The sequence below is a fragment of the Symphalangus syndactylus genome, chromosome 8 (assembly GCF_028878055.3).
Source record: "Symphalangus syndactylus isolate Jambi chromosome 8, NHGRI_mSymSyn1-v2.1_pri, whole genome shotgun sequence".
NCBI lineage: Eukaryota > Metazoa > Chordata > Mammalia > Primates > Hylobatidae > Symphalangus > Symphalangus syndactylus.
The window spans coordinates 105,198,838-105,215,747 of record NC_072430.2 but is presented as its reverse complement, the minus strand read 5'-3'; the positions used below and the strand labels follow the sequence as shown (position 1 = coordinate 105,215,747).

The window sequence follows — 16,910 nt, the reverse complement described above, 5'->3', positions numbered from 1 at the left end:
TTTTAGTAGAGACGGGGTTTCACCGTGGTCTCGATCTCCTGACCTCGTGATCCGCCCACCTCGGCCTCCCAAAGTGCTGGGATTACAAGCGTGAGCCACCATGCCCGACCTAATTTTTTTTTTAAATAAAAATATTTTTGGCTAGACATGGTGGCTCACACCTGTAGTCCCAGCAATTTTGGGGGCCAAGGCAGGTGGATTACTTGAGCCCAGGAGTTCAAGACCAGCCTGGGCAACATGGCAAAAGCCCATCTCTAGTAAAAATATAAAAATTAGCCAGGTGTGGTGGTGCACAGCTGTAGCCCCAGCTTCTTGGAATACTGACACTGAAGAGTTGCTTGAACCTGGGAGGCTGAGGTTGCAGTGAGCCAAGAGTGCCACTGGACTCCAGTCTGGGTGACAGAATGACTCTGTCTCAAAAAAAAAAAAAAAAAAAGATACATATATACACATACATGAAAAACTTTTTTGCGTTTGCCTTCCCAAAATTCTGGGATTACAGGCTTGAGCCAGTGCGCCTACCCCTTTCCTGTATTTTTTATAAACTTAATTTAAGGAAACTGGTTGATAATAAAATTGGCAATAAGAGGTATTGAAGTTTAATTTCATGAATACTGTCTTTCCTAACAGCCTTGGGTTCAACATTGTGCTTTATGGTTTGGGTTCTAAGAGAGATTTACTAGAAAGGTTTCGAACCACTATGCTGCAAGATTCCATTCACGTTGTCATCAATGGCTTCTTTCCTGGAATCAGTGTGAAATCAGTAAGTTTCAAAAATGTTAAAGGGAAAAACATTATATCCTCTGCCAATTCATGCCCCCACATAAATGAGGATGGAGTATTAAAGAATTTTTGTTTTAGCCTTCACGGTAGTAGGATTGTATAGTGCTTAATACCATGTGTTTGGACTCAGAAGAATCTAGCTTTAAAACCATCTTTGAATGTCCTACATTGTAACTGACATGTATTAAAACTTAGGAAAATGTTAGCTTTGTTTACTACACTGAGTATCAGTGGTGCTTCTGAAGGAGGGAATTATGGGGTCTTCAGTTTTGTTATAAACTATGAAAAAGCTTTATTAGGCAAAAACTACATGCTGTGAAAATGCTTTAAAATGCAACAGGATGTAATGTGAAGACTGTAGTTTTACAATACATTTATCATAGATCATTTTTATTTCAAATGCTTAATATCTCTTTATCATTTGAACATGAAATCTTTTGGGTGCTGGATATTGAGCCATGTAGTATTCCTTTCTTAAAGTGTCTGTAGTGTTTGTGTCCTGTTTCCTTTGATAGAACTGTAGTTTTCTAATGTTTCTCACGTTCTTGGGAGCTTTTTCATTTGGTTTTGCTGCCCTCTTATATTACCTATTACCTTTACATCTTTGCTATTCTTTTCTGTTTTCTTTTAGCCACAACTTAGGCAAAAAACAATGAATTAGATATACTCAAGTACTAGTAGAATTTTTTAAAGTTATTTTTTAAACTTTTGGGAAATCCAAATTCATTTTTAATTTATAAAAATGTTTGATTTTCTAGTTGTATATGACAATAAATTGTAATTAATGTGGTACCTCTTGCACATTCATGATATAGGTCCTGAATTCTATAACAGAAGAAGTCCTCGATCATATGGGTACTTTCCGCAGTATACTGGATCAGCTAGACTGGATAGTAAACAAATTTAAAGAAGGTAACATGAAGTAGATGCTCTGTAGTTTTAGGATAAAGTTAAGCATATACTTCTACTTATTCATGTATTTATATACATACAATATTATTATTATTATTTTTGAGACAATCTCTCTGTTGCCCAGCCTGGAGTGCAGTGGCGCGATCATGGCTCACTGCAGCCTTGACCTTCTGGGCTCAAGCAGTTCTCCCACTTCAGCCTCTCAGGTAGCTCAGATCACAGGTGTGGGCCACTGTGCCCGGCTAATTTTTTATTATTTGTAGAGATGAGGTCTCGCTATGTTGCCCAGGATAGTCTTGAACTTCTGGGCTCAAGCAGTCCTCCTGCCTTTGCCTCCCAAAGGGCTGAGATTATAGGTGTGAGCCACCACACCTGGCCCAAAAAGATTATTTTAATAATGGCGTTTATCTTGGTGCTCTAAAAAAGTTTGTCCTTTTTCTATGAACTTTTTCCGTGAACTTAACAGGAAAGAAAAATGTTAGTCCCACTTTCTTAAGTTTGTATATCCAAAAGCCTCTTTCTGTTTATAAAACACTCCAAAAGTGCAGTGGCGCGATTTTGGCTCACTGCAACCTCCGCCTCCCAGGTTCAAGCAATTCTCCTGCCTCAGCCTCCCAAGTAGCTGGGATTACAGGTGTGCACCACCAAGCCCGGCTAATTTATTTCAGAATAATTTTCAGATTTTGTTTTGCTTGTGTAAAGTGCTTCCACTGGAGTGGTATTTTTATATTGTTTAATGTTTTTATAAAACATTATTTCTTGGCTGGGCGCAGTGGCTGACGCATGTAATCCCAGCACTTTGGGAGGCCGAGCTGGGTAGGTCACCTGAGGTCAGGAGTTCGAGACCAGCCTGGCCAATATGGTGAAACCCCATCTCTACAAAAATACAAAAAAATTAGCCAGGCGTGGTGGCACATGCCTGTAGTCCCAGCTACTTGGGAGGCTGGGGCAGGAGAATTGCTTGAGCCCAGGAGGCAGAGATTGCAGTGAGCCAAGATCATACCACTGCACTCCAGCCTGGGTGATAGAGTGAGACTCTATCTAAAAATAAATAAATAAATAAAACATTATTTCGTTATTCTGTGTACATATCATTACATTGGGATAATTTTATATACTAAGATCTCTGATTCTTTTGGTGTGAATGTTTTGGTTATGTCAGTATGTCAGAAAATTGGAAATAGTATTATATAGTCTCTGACGGTTAATTGCCATTTAGTAATGACTAAATTAAGACTTAAGAGAAGTAATTGAGAATGCCTAACTGCTTTGATGGATAATTTTTTTGATAATGACAATAATCCTAGCTCTGTTTCCATAGTACTTTTATCTTGTCAGTATTCTAGCATGTTCTTTAGTTTTCTCTTCATTTTGTTTCCAACCTGAAAAGCTTTCTGTCCCAAATTTCCTTTCACACTTCTACACTCATTTTATCCGCAGTTCTTAAATGGACAGTATACTTTTTTTTTTTTTTTTTTTTTAACACAGTCTTACTCTGTCACCCAGGCTAGAGTCCAGTGGCACAAACACAGCTCACTACATCCTAAACCTCCTGGGCCCAAGTGATCCTCCCAACTCAGCCTCCCCATTAGCTGGGCCTACAGGCACACACCACCTGCCTGGCTATTGTTAAAATTTTTTGTAGAGATGGAGTCTCACTGTGTTGCCCAGGCTGGTCTCAAATTCCTAGGCCTCAAGGGATACTCCTGCCTGGGCCTTCCAAAGTGCTGGGATTACAGGCATGAGCCCAGCCAGACAATATACATTTTTATGCCAACTCTACACATTTGAAAACAGGTAGAGTTGATTCTCATTATTCACAAATTCTATAATAGCAAATTTACCTGCTTGCTAACATTTATTTATAATCCCCAAATCAATATTCTTGGCACTTTTGCACAGTGAAACATGGCATAGAGTGGCAAAAAGTTTGCATTGCCCAATGTACATATTCTAAGCAGAGGTCAAACAAGGCAATGCTTTGCCTTCTTGTTTCAACTCTCATACTATAAACAAGCATCCTTTTCGCAGTCTGTTCAGTGCTACGTTTTTCATTTTTCTGCTTTTGTGTTGGTGATTTGGCTGTTTAAAATGGCCCGCGAGCATAGTGTTAAAATGCTATCTAGTGTTCCCAAGCACAAGAAGGCTGTGATGTGCCTTGGGGAAAAAATACCTGTGTATATAAACTTCCTTCAGTTATGAGTTATAGTGTTCTTGACTGTGAGTTCCATGTTAATAGACCAACAGTGTATATTAAAAATAAAGTTGCCCTTAAGCTGGGTGCGGTGGCTCACACCTGTAATCTCAGCACTTTGGGAGGCCGAGGCAGGTGGATCACTTGAGGTTAGGAGTTTGAGACCAGCCTGAGCAACATGGTGAAACCCTGTCTTGACAAAAAATACAAAAAATTAGCCGGTCCTGGTGGTGCGCACCTGTAATCCCAGCTAGTCGGGAGGCTGAGACAGGAGAATCGCTTGAACCTGGGAGTTGGAGGTTGCAGTGAGCCAAGATCACATCACTGGACTCCAGCCTGGGCAATAGAGCGAGATTCCATCTCCAAAAAAAGTAAATAAATAAAAATAAAATTGCCTGCCGGGCGCGGTGGCTCACGCTTGTAATCCCAGCACTTTGGGAGGCCGAGGCGGGCGGATCACGAGGTCATGAGATCGAGACCACGGTGAAACCCCGTCTCTACTAAAAATACAAAAAATTAGCCGGGCGTGGTGGCGGGTGCCTGTAGTCCCAGCTACTCGCAGAGGCTGAGGCAGGAGAATGGCGTGAACCCGGGAGGCGGAGCTTGCAGTGAGCCGAGATTGCGCCACTGCACTCCAGTCTGGGCGACAGAGCGAGACTCCGTCTCAAAAAAAAAAAAAATAAAAATATAAAATAAAATTGCCTTTAAACAGAAACACACATAAAACAAAGTTATATATTGAACCTAACCCTGTATTTCCTCTGGGAACAGTGGTTCAGTATTCAATAATTCAGGATTTGCAGCAGCATAGAACTTAATATAATGAGAGTCAAGTATATATTTCCCAGAACCCTAAAACTACTGCACATGTGAACAGATCTTATTCATTGATTACGTAGGCATATAGTGAATTACTAGCAGGTTATCGTAAGACAGACAAATCTGTTTAGTTTGTTTTCAGTTCTTTCAACCTTATTATTTAATTAAAAATCAATTGCTGCAATATTTATTCCTTTAATAATTTTGGCTTGTTTTTCTGTATTGTCTTTAGTTTTCAACATAAGTTCTCCTACTTAAAGAATAATAGAAGCATTGCTTTTTATTTCCTTACCACAGATCCTTGTAAGAGCCCAATATTGTTTGTATGCTCATTAAAATGGATACCTAAGTCACTTTATATTTGTGTGCGTCTGTGTGTATACATATGTTTGGTTTTGGGTGTTTTTGGTTTTGATACTGTTAAGTATGATGACTTCTAGATTTCAGGGAACTTGGGATTTTCACAATATTTCATCTCAGAATCTTTGTCACTATATTGTCTCTCTTACCCATCTACCCCCGAGTAGAAGAGACATTTACTTACTCTCTGAAAGACTTATACTCTATCACGTATGCCAAGTTTCCAGAGAGACTTATCAATACCTGTGGCTTTTAAATATACATTAAAAATAAAAGTTACCTGATTCTGCTGCCCTTTCACACTATTTTATTTTTCTATTTTCATACAGTTTCAGTATTTTTGAAGACATGTCCTGCCTTCTATTTTTTCTTTTCTTTTTTTTTTTTTTACCTATTTCATTCTAATGTCTTTCCTCTATGCTATCAGAACTGTATGCTTGATCACCTGTAACTTTCTTCTTGCCAAGCCCAGTGACCTTGGCTCATCCTTTATCTTGATCTCTGCTGTATTTGATAGTGTCAACAGCTCCATCCTCTAAATTCCTCCTTCACTGATTTTATAATTTATCTGAACTTCCTGATGCCTTGAGCAGTATCCTAACCCCCACCCCCCACCCACCCCTTTTTGGTCTCCTTTGGCTTTTGTGATAATCTGGGTTTTCTATATAATCTCTGAGAGCATTATATATAATGCTTTCTGAGAACTCCTTTTGGTTTTTTTGGTATCCCTCCACTCCCACATTGTAATAAAACATGCATAGATTCACCTCCAATCTATTGTATACATCTTGCCTGTTTTCTATGCTTTTTTTTTTTTTTTGAGACAGAGTCTTGCTGTCGCCCAGGCTGGAGTGCAGTGGCGCGATCTCAGCTCACTGCAGGCTCCGCCTCCTGGGGTTCACGCCATTCTCCTGCCTCAGCCTCCCGAGTAGCTGGGACTACAGGCACCCGCCACCTCGCCAGGCTAATTTTTTGTATTTTTAGTAGAGATGGGGTTTCACTGTGTTAGCCAGGATGGTCTCGATCTCCTGATCTCGTGATCCGCCTGCCTCGGCCTCCCAAAGTGCTGGGATTACAGGCGTGAGCCACCGCGCCTGGCCCCCATGCCTTATTAAAGCTGCTTTCTTTAGGCTGGGCACAGCGGCTCACACATGTAATACCACCACTTTAGGAGGCCGAGGCGGGCAGATGACTTGAGCTGACAAGTTTCAGACCAGCCTGAGCAACATGATGAAACCCCATCTCTACAAAAAACATAAAAATCAGCTAGGTGTGGTGGTACACGCCTATAGTCCCAGCTACTCGGGAGGCTGAGGTGGAAGGATGGCTTGAGCCCTGAATGTCAGGGTTGCAGTGAGCTGAGATCACACCACTGCACTCTAGCCTGGACAAGAGAGCCAGAACTTGTCTTAAAAAACAAAACAAAACAAAAAAGCTGCTTTCTATAGGGCCTGACTTGAGTGCTAATCATGTCTTGTCTATTTTATGAGTAAATGACATATCTACTCAAATAAATTACATACCCCTAAGCAATCATTATTTTATCCTCTACTACTTTATTTTTTAATACCTAGGCATTATGTGTGGTAGAGGAAATAATCACTGAAATATCACTAAAAATAATAATTGCAGCTGGACATGGTGGTTCACATCTGTGATCCTAGCGCTTTCGGAGGCCAAGTTGAGTCCAGGAGTTCAAGACCAACCTGGGCAACTTAGTGAGACCCCATCTCTACCAAAAAAACAATTAGCCAGGCATGGTGGTATGTGCCTGTAGTTCCAGGTAATCGGGAGGCTGAGGTGGGAGGATTGCTTGAGCCCAGGAGTTGGAGGCTGCAGTGAGCTATGATTTTACCATTGCACTCTAGCCTAGGCAACAGAGTGAGACCCTCTAAATATAATAATAATAATAATTGGATTTCTTTTCTTTTTAGATTCTTCTTTAGAACTCTTCCTTCTCATCCACAATTTGGATAGCCAGATGTTGAGAGGAGAGAAGAGCCAGCAAATCATTGGTCAGCTGTCATCTTTGCATAACATTTACCTTATAGCATCCATTGACCACCTCAATGCTCCTCTCAGTAAGTTAAATGTTACTATTTTTCCTTCTAGAGATATCAGTCTTACAAGACAAATTCTATTAATGTAAATCAGAAAGTTTTTACTGTTTTTAGTATGCTTTTTCCCCTTTTACATGTTTAAAAACACAGGTTGCCAAAAAGGTGTTCTCAATCTAATTTAGAACATAATTTTTGGAAATAAAAATTCAGATACTAAATGAAGATGTTTTAGTCTAAAGTTAAATGGAGGGAAAAGACCCAACTATTATTTTGGTCCCTTTCTCTTCTTGTAATATTGCAACATTTATTTTATGAACTTAATTTATAGACTTTCTAATAATCCTATAGAAGAAAATGTTAAGGCCGGGCGTGGTGGCTCACGCTTGTAATCCCAGCACTTTGGGAGGCCGAGGCGGGCAGATCACGAGGTCAGGAGATCGAGACCACGGTGAAACCCCGACTCTACTAAAAATACAAAAAATTAGCCGGGCGTGGTGGCGGGCGCCTGTAGTCCCAGCTACTCAGAGAGGCTGAGGCAGGAGAATGGCGTGAACCCGGGAGGCGGAGCTTGCAGTGAGCCGAGATTGCGCCACTGCACTCCAGCCTGGGTGACAGAGTGAGACTCCGTCTCAAAAAAAAAAGAAGAAAATGTTAAAACATTACTAATTTTTTAAAAAGAATGCATTGGTAGTGCTAAGATTTTAATTTATTCTTAATGTGAAAATAAAGGTTCAGATGTTGGTTGAAAATAAAATTAGATTGTGAGTTACTGATTTAGATATGGAAGTGGCAAAAATGAAAAACTTGGGGATTCATTTTTATTTAATCCTTTCTGATTCTTTTGTAAAGTGGAATCTAGTAACATGACAATATGAAAATAATTTGTAATTCTTGTTTTCTTTGATCATGTGCTAGTGTGGGATCATGCAAAGCAGAGTCTTTTTAACTGGCTGTGGTATGAAACTACTACATATAGTCCTTATACTGAAGAAACCTCCTATGAGAACTCTCTTCTGGTAAAGCAGTCTGGATCCCTGCCACTTAGCTCCCTTACTCATGTCTTACGAAGCCTTACCCCTAATGCAAGGTAAGGATGAAAACCATATTTCTTTTTTAAAAACTATACATTTTAAGATATGTACTACTAGGTTTTAATGGGGATACTGAAGTCCCTAGTTAGTTGAAGGATTAAGTGAAATTATAGTAACAATAGTTACCAGTACTGGATTATGGAGTAGGCAGACAAGTCAACAGTAGTCTATCAAATTGCCCAGTAATAAAGCGAGAATACCAGCTTTTTATTTCTTAATATATTTTGATATTTCTGAATATGAGCACCTGACTGGTCATAATGGAGAAAAAGCAGACTTTTCATGACTTTTACTTAAATTTTATGGTAATTTTTCATTACATATTGAACATTCCGATCCAAACAGTGAGTACTTTATATGCAATACCTCATTTGATCCTAAGGTAGATAGTCAGTGGCACAAAGTCTTTGATCCAGATATGCCAGCTCCAAAACTCATGCTCTTAAACATCACTGTATAATGTCTCCAGTCAAGCCCTTACAGCAGCCTAACCTAGAGGCATATCTGAATTAATAAATGCAAGCTGGTTATAGCATAAGCCAGCAAAAAATAAATTGCATAATTAGCTGGACGCAGTGGCCCACGCCTGTAATACCAGCACTTTGGGAGGCCAAGGCAGGCAGGTCACTTGAGATCAGGAGCTCGAGACCAGCCTGGCCGACATGGGGAAACCCCATCTCTACCAAAAATACAAAAATTAGCCAGGTGTGGTGGCACACACCTGTAGTCCCAGCTACTCAAGAGGCTGAGGCCGGAGAATTGCTTGAACCCAGGAGGCAGAGGTTGCAGTGAGCTGAAATTGCACCACTGCACTCCAGCCTGCGCAACAGAGCGAGACTCTGTCTCAAAAAAATAAGAAAGAAATTGCATAATTAGCCTGTTGAAGGAAGCTTTTAGTAACAAACTTTACCCCCTGACAAAAGCATAAAATTATAGAATTATATTTAACAAGATGAAGTGTTGAAAAATAACAAACCTTGCTGAGGATAGATAATTAAGAGCTGGATAGATGAAAAGAAATATTGTGTTCTTGGGTGGGTAGATTAAATATTATAAGAGTAGCAATTCTTTCCAAGTTAGAAATGTGTTAGACTTGCCAGGCACAGTGGCTCAAGCCTGTAATCCCAACACTATGCGAGGCTAAGGCAGGAGGATTGCTCCAGCTAGGACCTTGAGACCAGCCTGGGCAACATAGGGAGACTCCATCTCTACAAAAAATTTTAAAAATTAATTGAGTGTGGTGGTGTACACCCATAGTCTCAGCTGAGGAGGCTGAAGGGAGCCGAGATTGCGCCACTGCACTCCAGCCTGGGTGATAGAGCAAGACCCTGTCTCCAAAAAAACAGGTATTAGATCTATAAATTAGTCAAAATGTAAATGAATTTTTTTGTTTTAAATTTGAAAGAAAATTTAGTTTCCGAAAGAATAAACAGTCGGCTGGGTGTGGTAGCTCACACCTGTAATCCCAGCACTTTGGGAGGCCGAAGCGGGTGGATCAGTTGAAGTCAGGAGTTCGAGACCAGCCTGGTTAACATGCTGAAACCCTGTCTCTACTAAAAACACAAAAGTTAGCCGGACTTGGTGGTGCACACCTGTAATCCCAGCTACTTGGGAGGCTGAAGCGGGAGAATCGCTTGAAGCCAGGAGGCGGAGGTTGCAGTAAGCCAAGATCGCGCCACTGCACTCCAGCCTGGGTGACAGAGTGAGCCTCTGTCTCAAAAAAAAAAAAAGAAAAAGAAGAGGAAACAAGCAAGTCTAGCAGAGACAATTTCTTTTTTTGTTTTTAAAGAGCAACGAAGGGACACTTGTGGTCAAGATGGCATAATACTTTTCACTCTTTCCTTTCATCCCCTCTTGTTCCAAACACACAGCATAATAGACAAAATTTAAAAATAAATACCCTGGCTCAAAATACAAACATCTCAATGCAACAGAATGATAAATCAGTGAACAGAGTTGAAGCCACAGCACAGCTGCATTCTAGGTTTAGAAGCAGCATTGGCAGCCAGGGTTTTGACTTATATGGGATGATAGTAGTGTGACGATATATATTGTCCAAACCAGATATTTTCGTTTAGGACAAATGCTGAACTGAACAGATGTTCATTGTAGAAATAAAACCATATAAAATACATAGCATTCAAATGTATATATCAATATGAATAAAAGTTTAAAATGTGCATGAAATTAGGTCTTTTTAGGTACTAAAAATAATAAAAAATAATTAGGTACCAACCCTGGAGAAGAATAAAGGGGAATAGATAGAGGATGGTGTACACAGGGACTTTGGGGATATCTTTTTTTAATCCCCCTAGCAATTTATTTTCCATTTATTTTTCTTTTACCTGTGTGTTTGTGGTGGAGGGATTAACTTTTTGTTGTGAGATGATTATAGATTCAGAAGAAGCTACAAAAATACATGCAGGGAAGTCTCATGTACCCTCCTCCCAAAGCACCAACTTCCACCAACCACCACCATCTCATATAAACACAGTACAGTATCAGAACCACGAAACTGACATTGTTATAAGCCCATCCATATTTGGATTTCACTATTATACATGCTGCACTCGTGTGTGTGTGTAAAGTTCTGTGCAGTTTTGTCACTTGTAGCCTTGTATGACTACCACCTCCATGTATACACTCAGCTGTACCATCACCACAAGACTCAAATGTTAACCCTCAAATGCTAATTTTAATGAATGTTGTTACTCTGTAAAGCTGATTTGAACACTGAAGATAAGATTAGCATTCAACTTGGCTGGGCATAGTGGCTCACCCCTATAATTCTACTACTTTGGGAGCCTGAGGAGGGAAGATTGCATGAGGCCAGGAGTTTGAGACGAACCTGGGCAACATAGACCCCATCTCTACAAAAAGTAAAAATAAAGCCTTGCATTAATATTGAAATATGCAGGCTGGGCACGGTGGCTCATGCTTGTAATCTCAGCACTTTGAGAGGCTGAAGCAGGCAGATCGTTTGAGGTCAGGAGTTCGAGACCAGCCTGGCCAACATGGTGAAACCACATCTCTACTAAAAATTAAAAAATTAGCTGGGCATGGTGGTGCATGCCTGTAATCCCAACTACTTGGGAGGCTGAGGAGGGAGAATCGCTTGAACCCAGGAGGTAAAGGTTGCACTGAGCCAAGATCACACCACTGCACTCCAGCCTGTGCAACAGAGTGAGACTCTGTCTCAAAAAAAAAAAAAAAAAAGGCCAGGCACAGTGGCTCACGCATGTAATCCCAGCACTTTGGGAGGCCGAGGCAGGCGGATCATGAGGTCAGGAGATCGAGACCATCCTGGCTAACATGGTGAAACCCCATCTCTATTAAAAAATTAGCCGGGCATGGTGGCAGGCACCTGAGGTCCCAGCTGCTCAGGAGACAAAGGCAGGAGAATGGCGCGAACCCGGGAGGCAGAGCTTGTGGTGAGCCAAGATCACACCACTGCATTCCAGCTTGGGCGACAGAGCCAGACTCCGTCTCAAAAAAAATAAAAATAAAAAAATTGGAATAGGCATTAAATGGTTATCTAATGAAATTTTTTGATGGAATTGGGGACAAAGTCTTCATTCTGTTTTGTTATTACTAAAAAGTCCTTAACTGCTGAAGGACTGTTGGAAGTTGCTGTGTGTAAAGTTGAGGGTCCATGCAGTGTGAGAGCTCACAACATTAAATATGGCACTGGCTACTCTAATGCAAGTTTTTTTTTTGAGATGGAGACTCATGGTGTTGCCAAGGCTGGAGTGCAGTGGCAAGATCTCGGCTCACTGCAACCTCCCTCTGGGGTTTAAGGAATTTTCATGCCTCAGTGTCCCACAAGTACCTGGGACTAGAGGCATGCACCACCACACCTGGCTAAATTTTTGTATTTTTAGTAGAGATGGAGTTTCACCATGTTGGGCAGGCTGGTCTTGAACTCTTGACCTCAAGTGATCCACTCACCTTGACCTCCCAAAGTGCTGGGATTACAGGCATGAGCCACCATGCCCAGTCTAATGCAAGTATTTTTTAGTTTGGCATGCCTAAATGTCTGTGTGCTAGCCTCAACATTTTCTTATTTAAACTATTTTGAAATTTTGCTTGATTCTGCAAACTCCAATATCATTTAGACTTGACTTGGTACGTGATTGAATAAAAATTTTAACCAAAATTCAGCTCTGGAGTTAGTAGTGGTACCTAGTTAAAAAGTAGTCATTGAGGGCCAGATGCGGTGGCTCACTCCTATAATCCTAGCACTTTGGGAGGCTGAAGTGGGCGGATCACTTGACGCCAGGAGTTCAGCCTAGCCAACATGGTAAAACCTCCTCTCTACTAAAAATATAAAAAATTGGGTCAGGCGCAGTGGCTCACGCCTGTAATCCCAGCACTTTGGGAGGCCGAGGCGGGCGGATCATGAGGTCAGGAGATCGAGACCATCCTGGTTAACACAGTGAAACCCCGTCTCTAATAAAAATACAAAAAATTAGCCGGGCGCAGTGGCTACTCGGGGGGCTGAGGCAGGAGAATGGCATGAACCCGGGAGGCGGAGCTTGCAGTGAGCCGAGATTGCGCCACTGCACTCCAGGCTGGGCGAAAGAGCGAGACCCGGTCTCAAAAAAAAAAAAAAATTAGCTGGGTGTGGTGGTGTCCACCTGTAATCCCAACTACTCAGGAGTCTGAGGCATGAAAATCGCTTGAACCTGGGAGGCCAAGGTTGCAGTGAGCCAAGATCGCACCACTGCACTCCAACCTGGGCAACAGTGAGATTCTGTCTCAAAAACAAAAAAAAAGTGTTCATTGAGATGATCCAAAATATGATTATAGTAATTGTTTTCTGGACCTGCATAACAATGAAAATGCATGTAAGTTTTGAATTTTTGGCATACCCAAGGACTGATGGGAGTCTTAGTTTGTGTAACACTGCTTCTAACCCCATAATTCTACTTGGTTCACTCTTCCATGGAATAATTCAAAATACGAAGAAATAGGTACAGTTTTATTTAGTGCTGAATTAATTTTTCTGTATCCAGTCATCCATTAAGAGTTATTTTTAATCTAAAATTGGAAATAATGTAAACATCCAAACCAATAGAGAAATGGTAAGTTTATGGTACATGGTAGATAAGCAGCTGTTAAAACTTCCTTAAGTTCTTCTTACATGTGGCAAAAAAAAAAAGAAAAGAAAAACTTGTTTAGGAGAAGTTTTAAAGACATGGGAAAAATCAGGCCGAGGCGGGTGGATCACCTGAGGTCGGGAGTTCAAGACCAGCCTGACCAACATGGCGAAACCTCGTCTCTACTAAAAATACAAAATTAGCTGGGGTGGTGGCGCATGCCTGTAATCCCAGCTACTTGGAGGCTGAGGCAGGAGAATCGCTTGAACCCGGGAGACAGAGGTTGCGGTAAGCCAAGATCGTGCCATTGCACTCCAGCCTGGGCAACAAGAGCGAAACTGTCTCAAAAAAAAAAAAAAAAAAAAAAAGACAAGGTAAGAATCAAAAAGTGAAGAAGCAAGGTATAAAGTGGTATATGCAGTATATAAATATGTGAATTTATGTTATTTCCACCCGCCTTATTCCACAAAGATTTGAGATAACAGCATACCCAGTATGATCTCAACACCAAGTGTTAATGGATATGGGATTGATAGTTTTCTCTTTAGATGTTATTGTGTATTCCAACTTTTCTACCAACACTAACCTAAAAAGTAAGAAAAAAATACTTTCATATTTTATTTTTTTGAGACAGGGGGTCTGTCGCTCAAGTATAGCCTCAAGCTCCCAGGCTCAAGTGATCTTTGCACCTCAGCCTCCCGAGTAGCTGAGACCATGGGCGCATACCACTATGCCTGGCTAATTTTTTAATTTTTTATAGAGACAGAGCCTCACTATATTGCCCAGAGTTGTCTCAAACTCCTGGGCTCAAGCAGTCCTCCCACCTCAGTCTCCCAAAGGGGTGAGATTATAGGTGTGAGGCACCACACTCAGCCTATATTTTTCTTTAGAAGAAATACAACAGCGGGCCGGGTGCAGTGGCTCACGCCTGTAATCGCAGCACTTTGGGAGGCCGAGGCAGGTGGATCACGAGATCAGGAGATCAAGACCATCCTGGCTAACACAGTGAAACCCCGTCTCTACTAAAAATACAAAAAAATTAACCAGGCGTGGTGGTGGGCACCTGAAGTCCCAGCTACTTGGGAGGCTGAGGCAGGAGAATGGCATGAACCTGGGAGGCAGAGCTTGCAGTGAGCTGAGATCACGCCACTGCACTCCAGCCTGGGCAACAGAGCGAGACTCTGTCTCAAAAAAAAAAAAAAAAAGAAAGAAAAAAGCTTTCTGTTTAAGTAGGCAAGGATAGGATATTCCTTGTAGGAACAGAAGATAATGCAGATAGGCCAAGTGCTTGACATTTTCTTTGTGTATTTTACTATTAGTTGTTACCTTTTGATGTTAACATTTTGGATTTAAATTCCTGTTTTTTGTTTTGTGTTTTTGTAGGGGAATTTTCAGGCTACTAATAAAGTACCAGCTGGACAACCAGGATAACCCATCTTACATTGGTATCCAATATTTATGACATTCAATTGTGTAATTTTTGTTTTACTCCGTACATTTCCTTTCTCTGGAATTTAATGACAGCAGTGCAGTTTTTCACAGCAGTGAGTAAGTGGTCACTCATGATGGGTTATGTCTGCCACATTGCAAATTTTCAAGCAGCTCTACGGATCCACTGCTGAGCAAGGTGTTTGCTAACACAAATTGAAAGACAAACCCAGCTTACTTTTAAAATTTTCTGTGCTAACTATGGATGTGTATCTGCCAATTATGTATTTTTCATATTCTAGGCATCTTAGGAGATTTTCTTCCCCTTTGGCAAAAATGATTTCAACAAACATTTTAATAATTGTTCTGCTCTCATGACTTACTTGTTCCTTCTTTAAAAGTCCTATCAATACTTGTTCACTGCTCTGGGATAACATGCAAATAGCACTTTTATTCTGTTCTTTTGTATGAGTGTTTGTATACTGGGTCACGTCTTAAGTGCTGACTTATGTTCATATCCTTTTGAACTTGCCAGGCCTTTCTTTTCAAGATTTTTACCAGCAGTGTCGGGAGGCATTCCTCGTCAATAGTGATCTGACACTCCGGGCCCAGTTAACTGAATTTAGGGACCACAAGCTTATAAGAACAAAGAAGGTAAGACTCCACTATTGTAGCATTGTATGCCAGGAATAGTCCGTATCATTTACTTAAGGACACATATACCTTTGACTTAGACCTGATTTTGAAATTGATGTTCCATGTTGAGTCACAGAGATTCATTTAGGGGATGTGCCATTTGAGTGTGTAGAAAGAGCCATGGCAGAAGTACCCTGCTTCAGAGCAGAGCAGAAAACTCCTCATATATTCTAGTCCAGAGTAATACGCAATTAGAAACATGGTGTGAGTCAAATAATTCTGTTCTTTTGCTTTTTCCCTCTTGCTTATTCATTAATTTGGTCTATATTTATTGAGTACTAACTACATAGATATTGCACTAAGTATTAAGATACAGTAGTAAGCAAAAACCTGATTGCTTTTCTTATGGAGCTTAAAGTCTAATGGGGGAGATGGACATTAGTCAAGTAATCGCACACATAACATTTTAACTGTAAGGAAATCCTATGATTAGAAGGTACACAGTTCTGAAAGAGTTTATTTAACTAGGTGGATTTGACCTAATTATGGATAGAGATCAGAAGAGACCACTGAGCTGAGATCTAAAGGAAGACTAGGAGGCCAGGCGTGGTGGCTCATGCCTGTGATCCCAGCACTTTGGGAGGCCGAGGTGGGTAGATCATTTGAGCCCAGGAGTTCAAGACCAGTCTGGCAACACAGGAGACCCTGTCTATGAAAGAAAAAAAAAAAAAAAAAAAAAAGAGCTGGTTGTGGTGGCACGCACCTGTATTCCCAGCTGCCCAGGAGGCTGAGGTGGGAGGATCACTTGAGCCTGGGAGGTGAAGGCTGCAGTAAGCCATGATCGTGCCACCGCACTCCAGCCTGGGCAACAGAGTGAAACCCTATTCCAAAAAGAACAAAACACACACACTGAAAGAGCAACATTTTAGGGAGACAGATGATGAATTCATGATCTTAATCAGTTTAGACAACTCTGTTTGAGGTTCCTTTGAGATTTCCAAATGGAAATGTCAACTATGCAGTTGGATACCTAGGACAAGAAACCAGAGGAAAGATCTGGGTTGGAGAGAGAAGATTATGATTCTTATGTATTTATATTATAACTGAAACCAGGCATTGGGGGTACTACCTAAAGGGAGGACATTTAGTGAGAATAGAGAGCTAGGAGATAAGGCCAGAAGTCTGACATTTAGCAAAAGTGAAGGATAAGCCTGCAGAGGTGAGAGAAACAGCCAGAGACCTAGGAAGAAAACCAGGATGTGATGTCACAGAAGCCAAGAGAAGCATGTTTTAATGCAGAGAAAACAGCAGTGTCAGATGCTGCTGAGAGGCCAAAAAGATGAAGACTGAAAATATCTGTGAGATTTAGGAATATAAAATTCCTGATGGTCTAAGCAAACGATGTGATAATGGGAACAGTAGCTCAGTTGAACTGTGTTGAATGATAAGTGTGGAAATGGAGACTGCCATCATAGCCAACTCGCTTGGAGAAGTGCAGAGATAATGTGATAGATGGAGAGGAATGAAG

The 16,910-nt window shown here is 41.0% G+C and overlaps 1 protein-coding gene across 2 annotated transcripts in view; it reads left to right on the top strand.

The window, feature by feature from the left end:
• The window catches only part of ORC2 (origin recognition complex subunit 2), a 56,201-nt gene that overhangs the window by 37,671 nt on the left and 1,620 nt on the right, over positions 1–16,910 (top strand). For both annotated transcript variants that reach the window (XM_055290159.2, XM_063644940.1), the window contains 6 exons: positions 631–763; positions 1,599–1,695; positions 7,003–7,149; positions 8,044–8,215; positions 14,702–14,763; positions 15,282–15,400. In XM_055290159.2, coding sequence (XP_055146134.1) covers positions 631–763; positions 1,599–1,695; positions 7,003–7,149; positions 8,044–8,215; positions 14,702–14,763; positions 15,282–15,400 — 730 coding nt within the window. The remainder of the gene's footprint in view (positions 1–630; positions 764–1,598; positions 1,696–7,002; positions 7,150–8,043; positions 8,216–14,701; positions 14,764–15,281; positions 15,401–16,910) is intronic.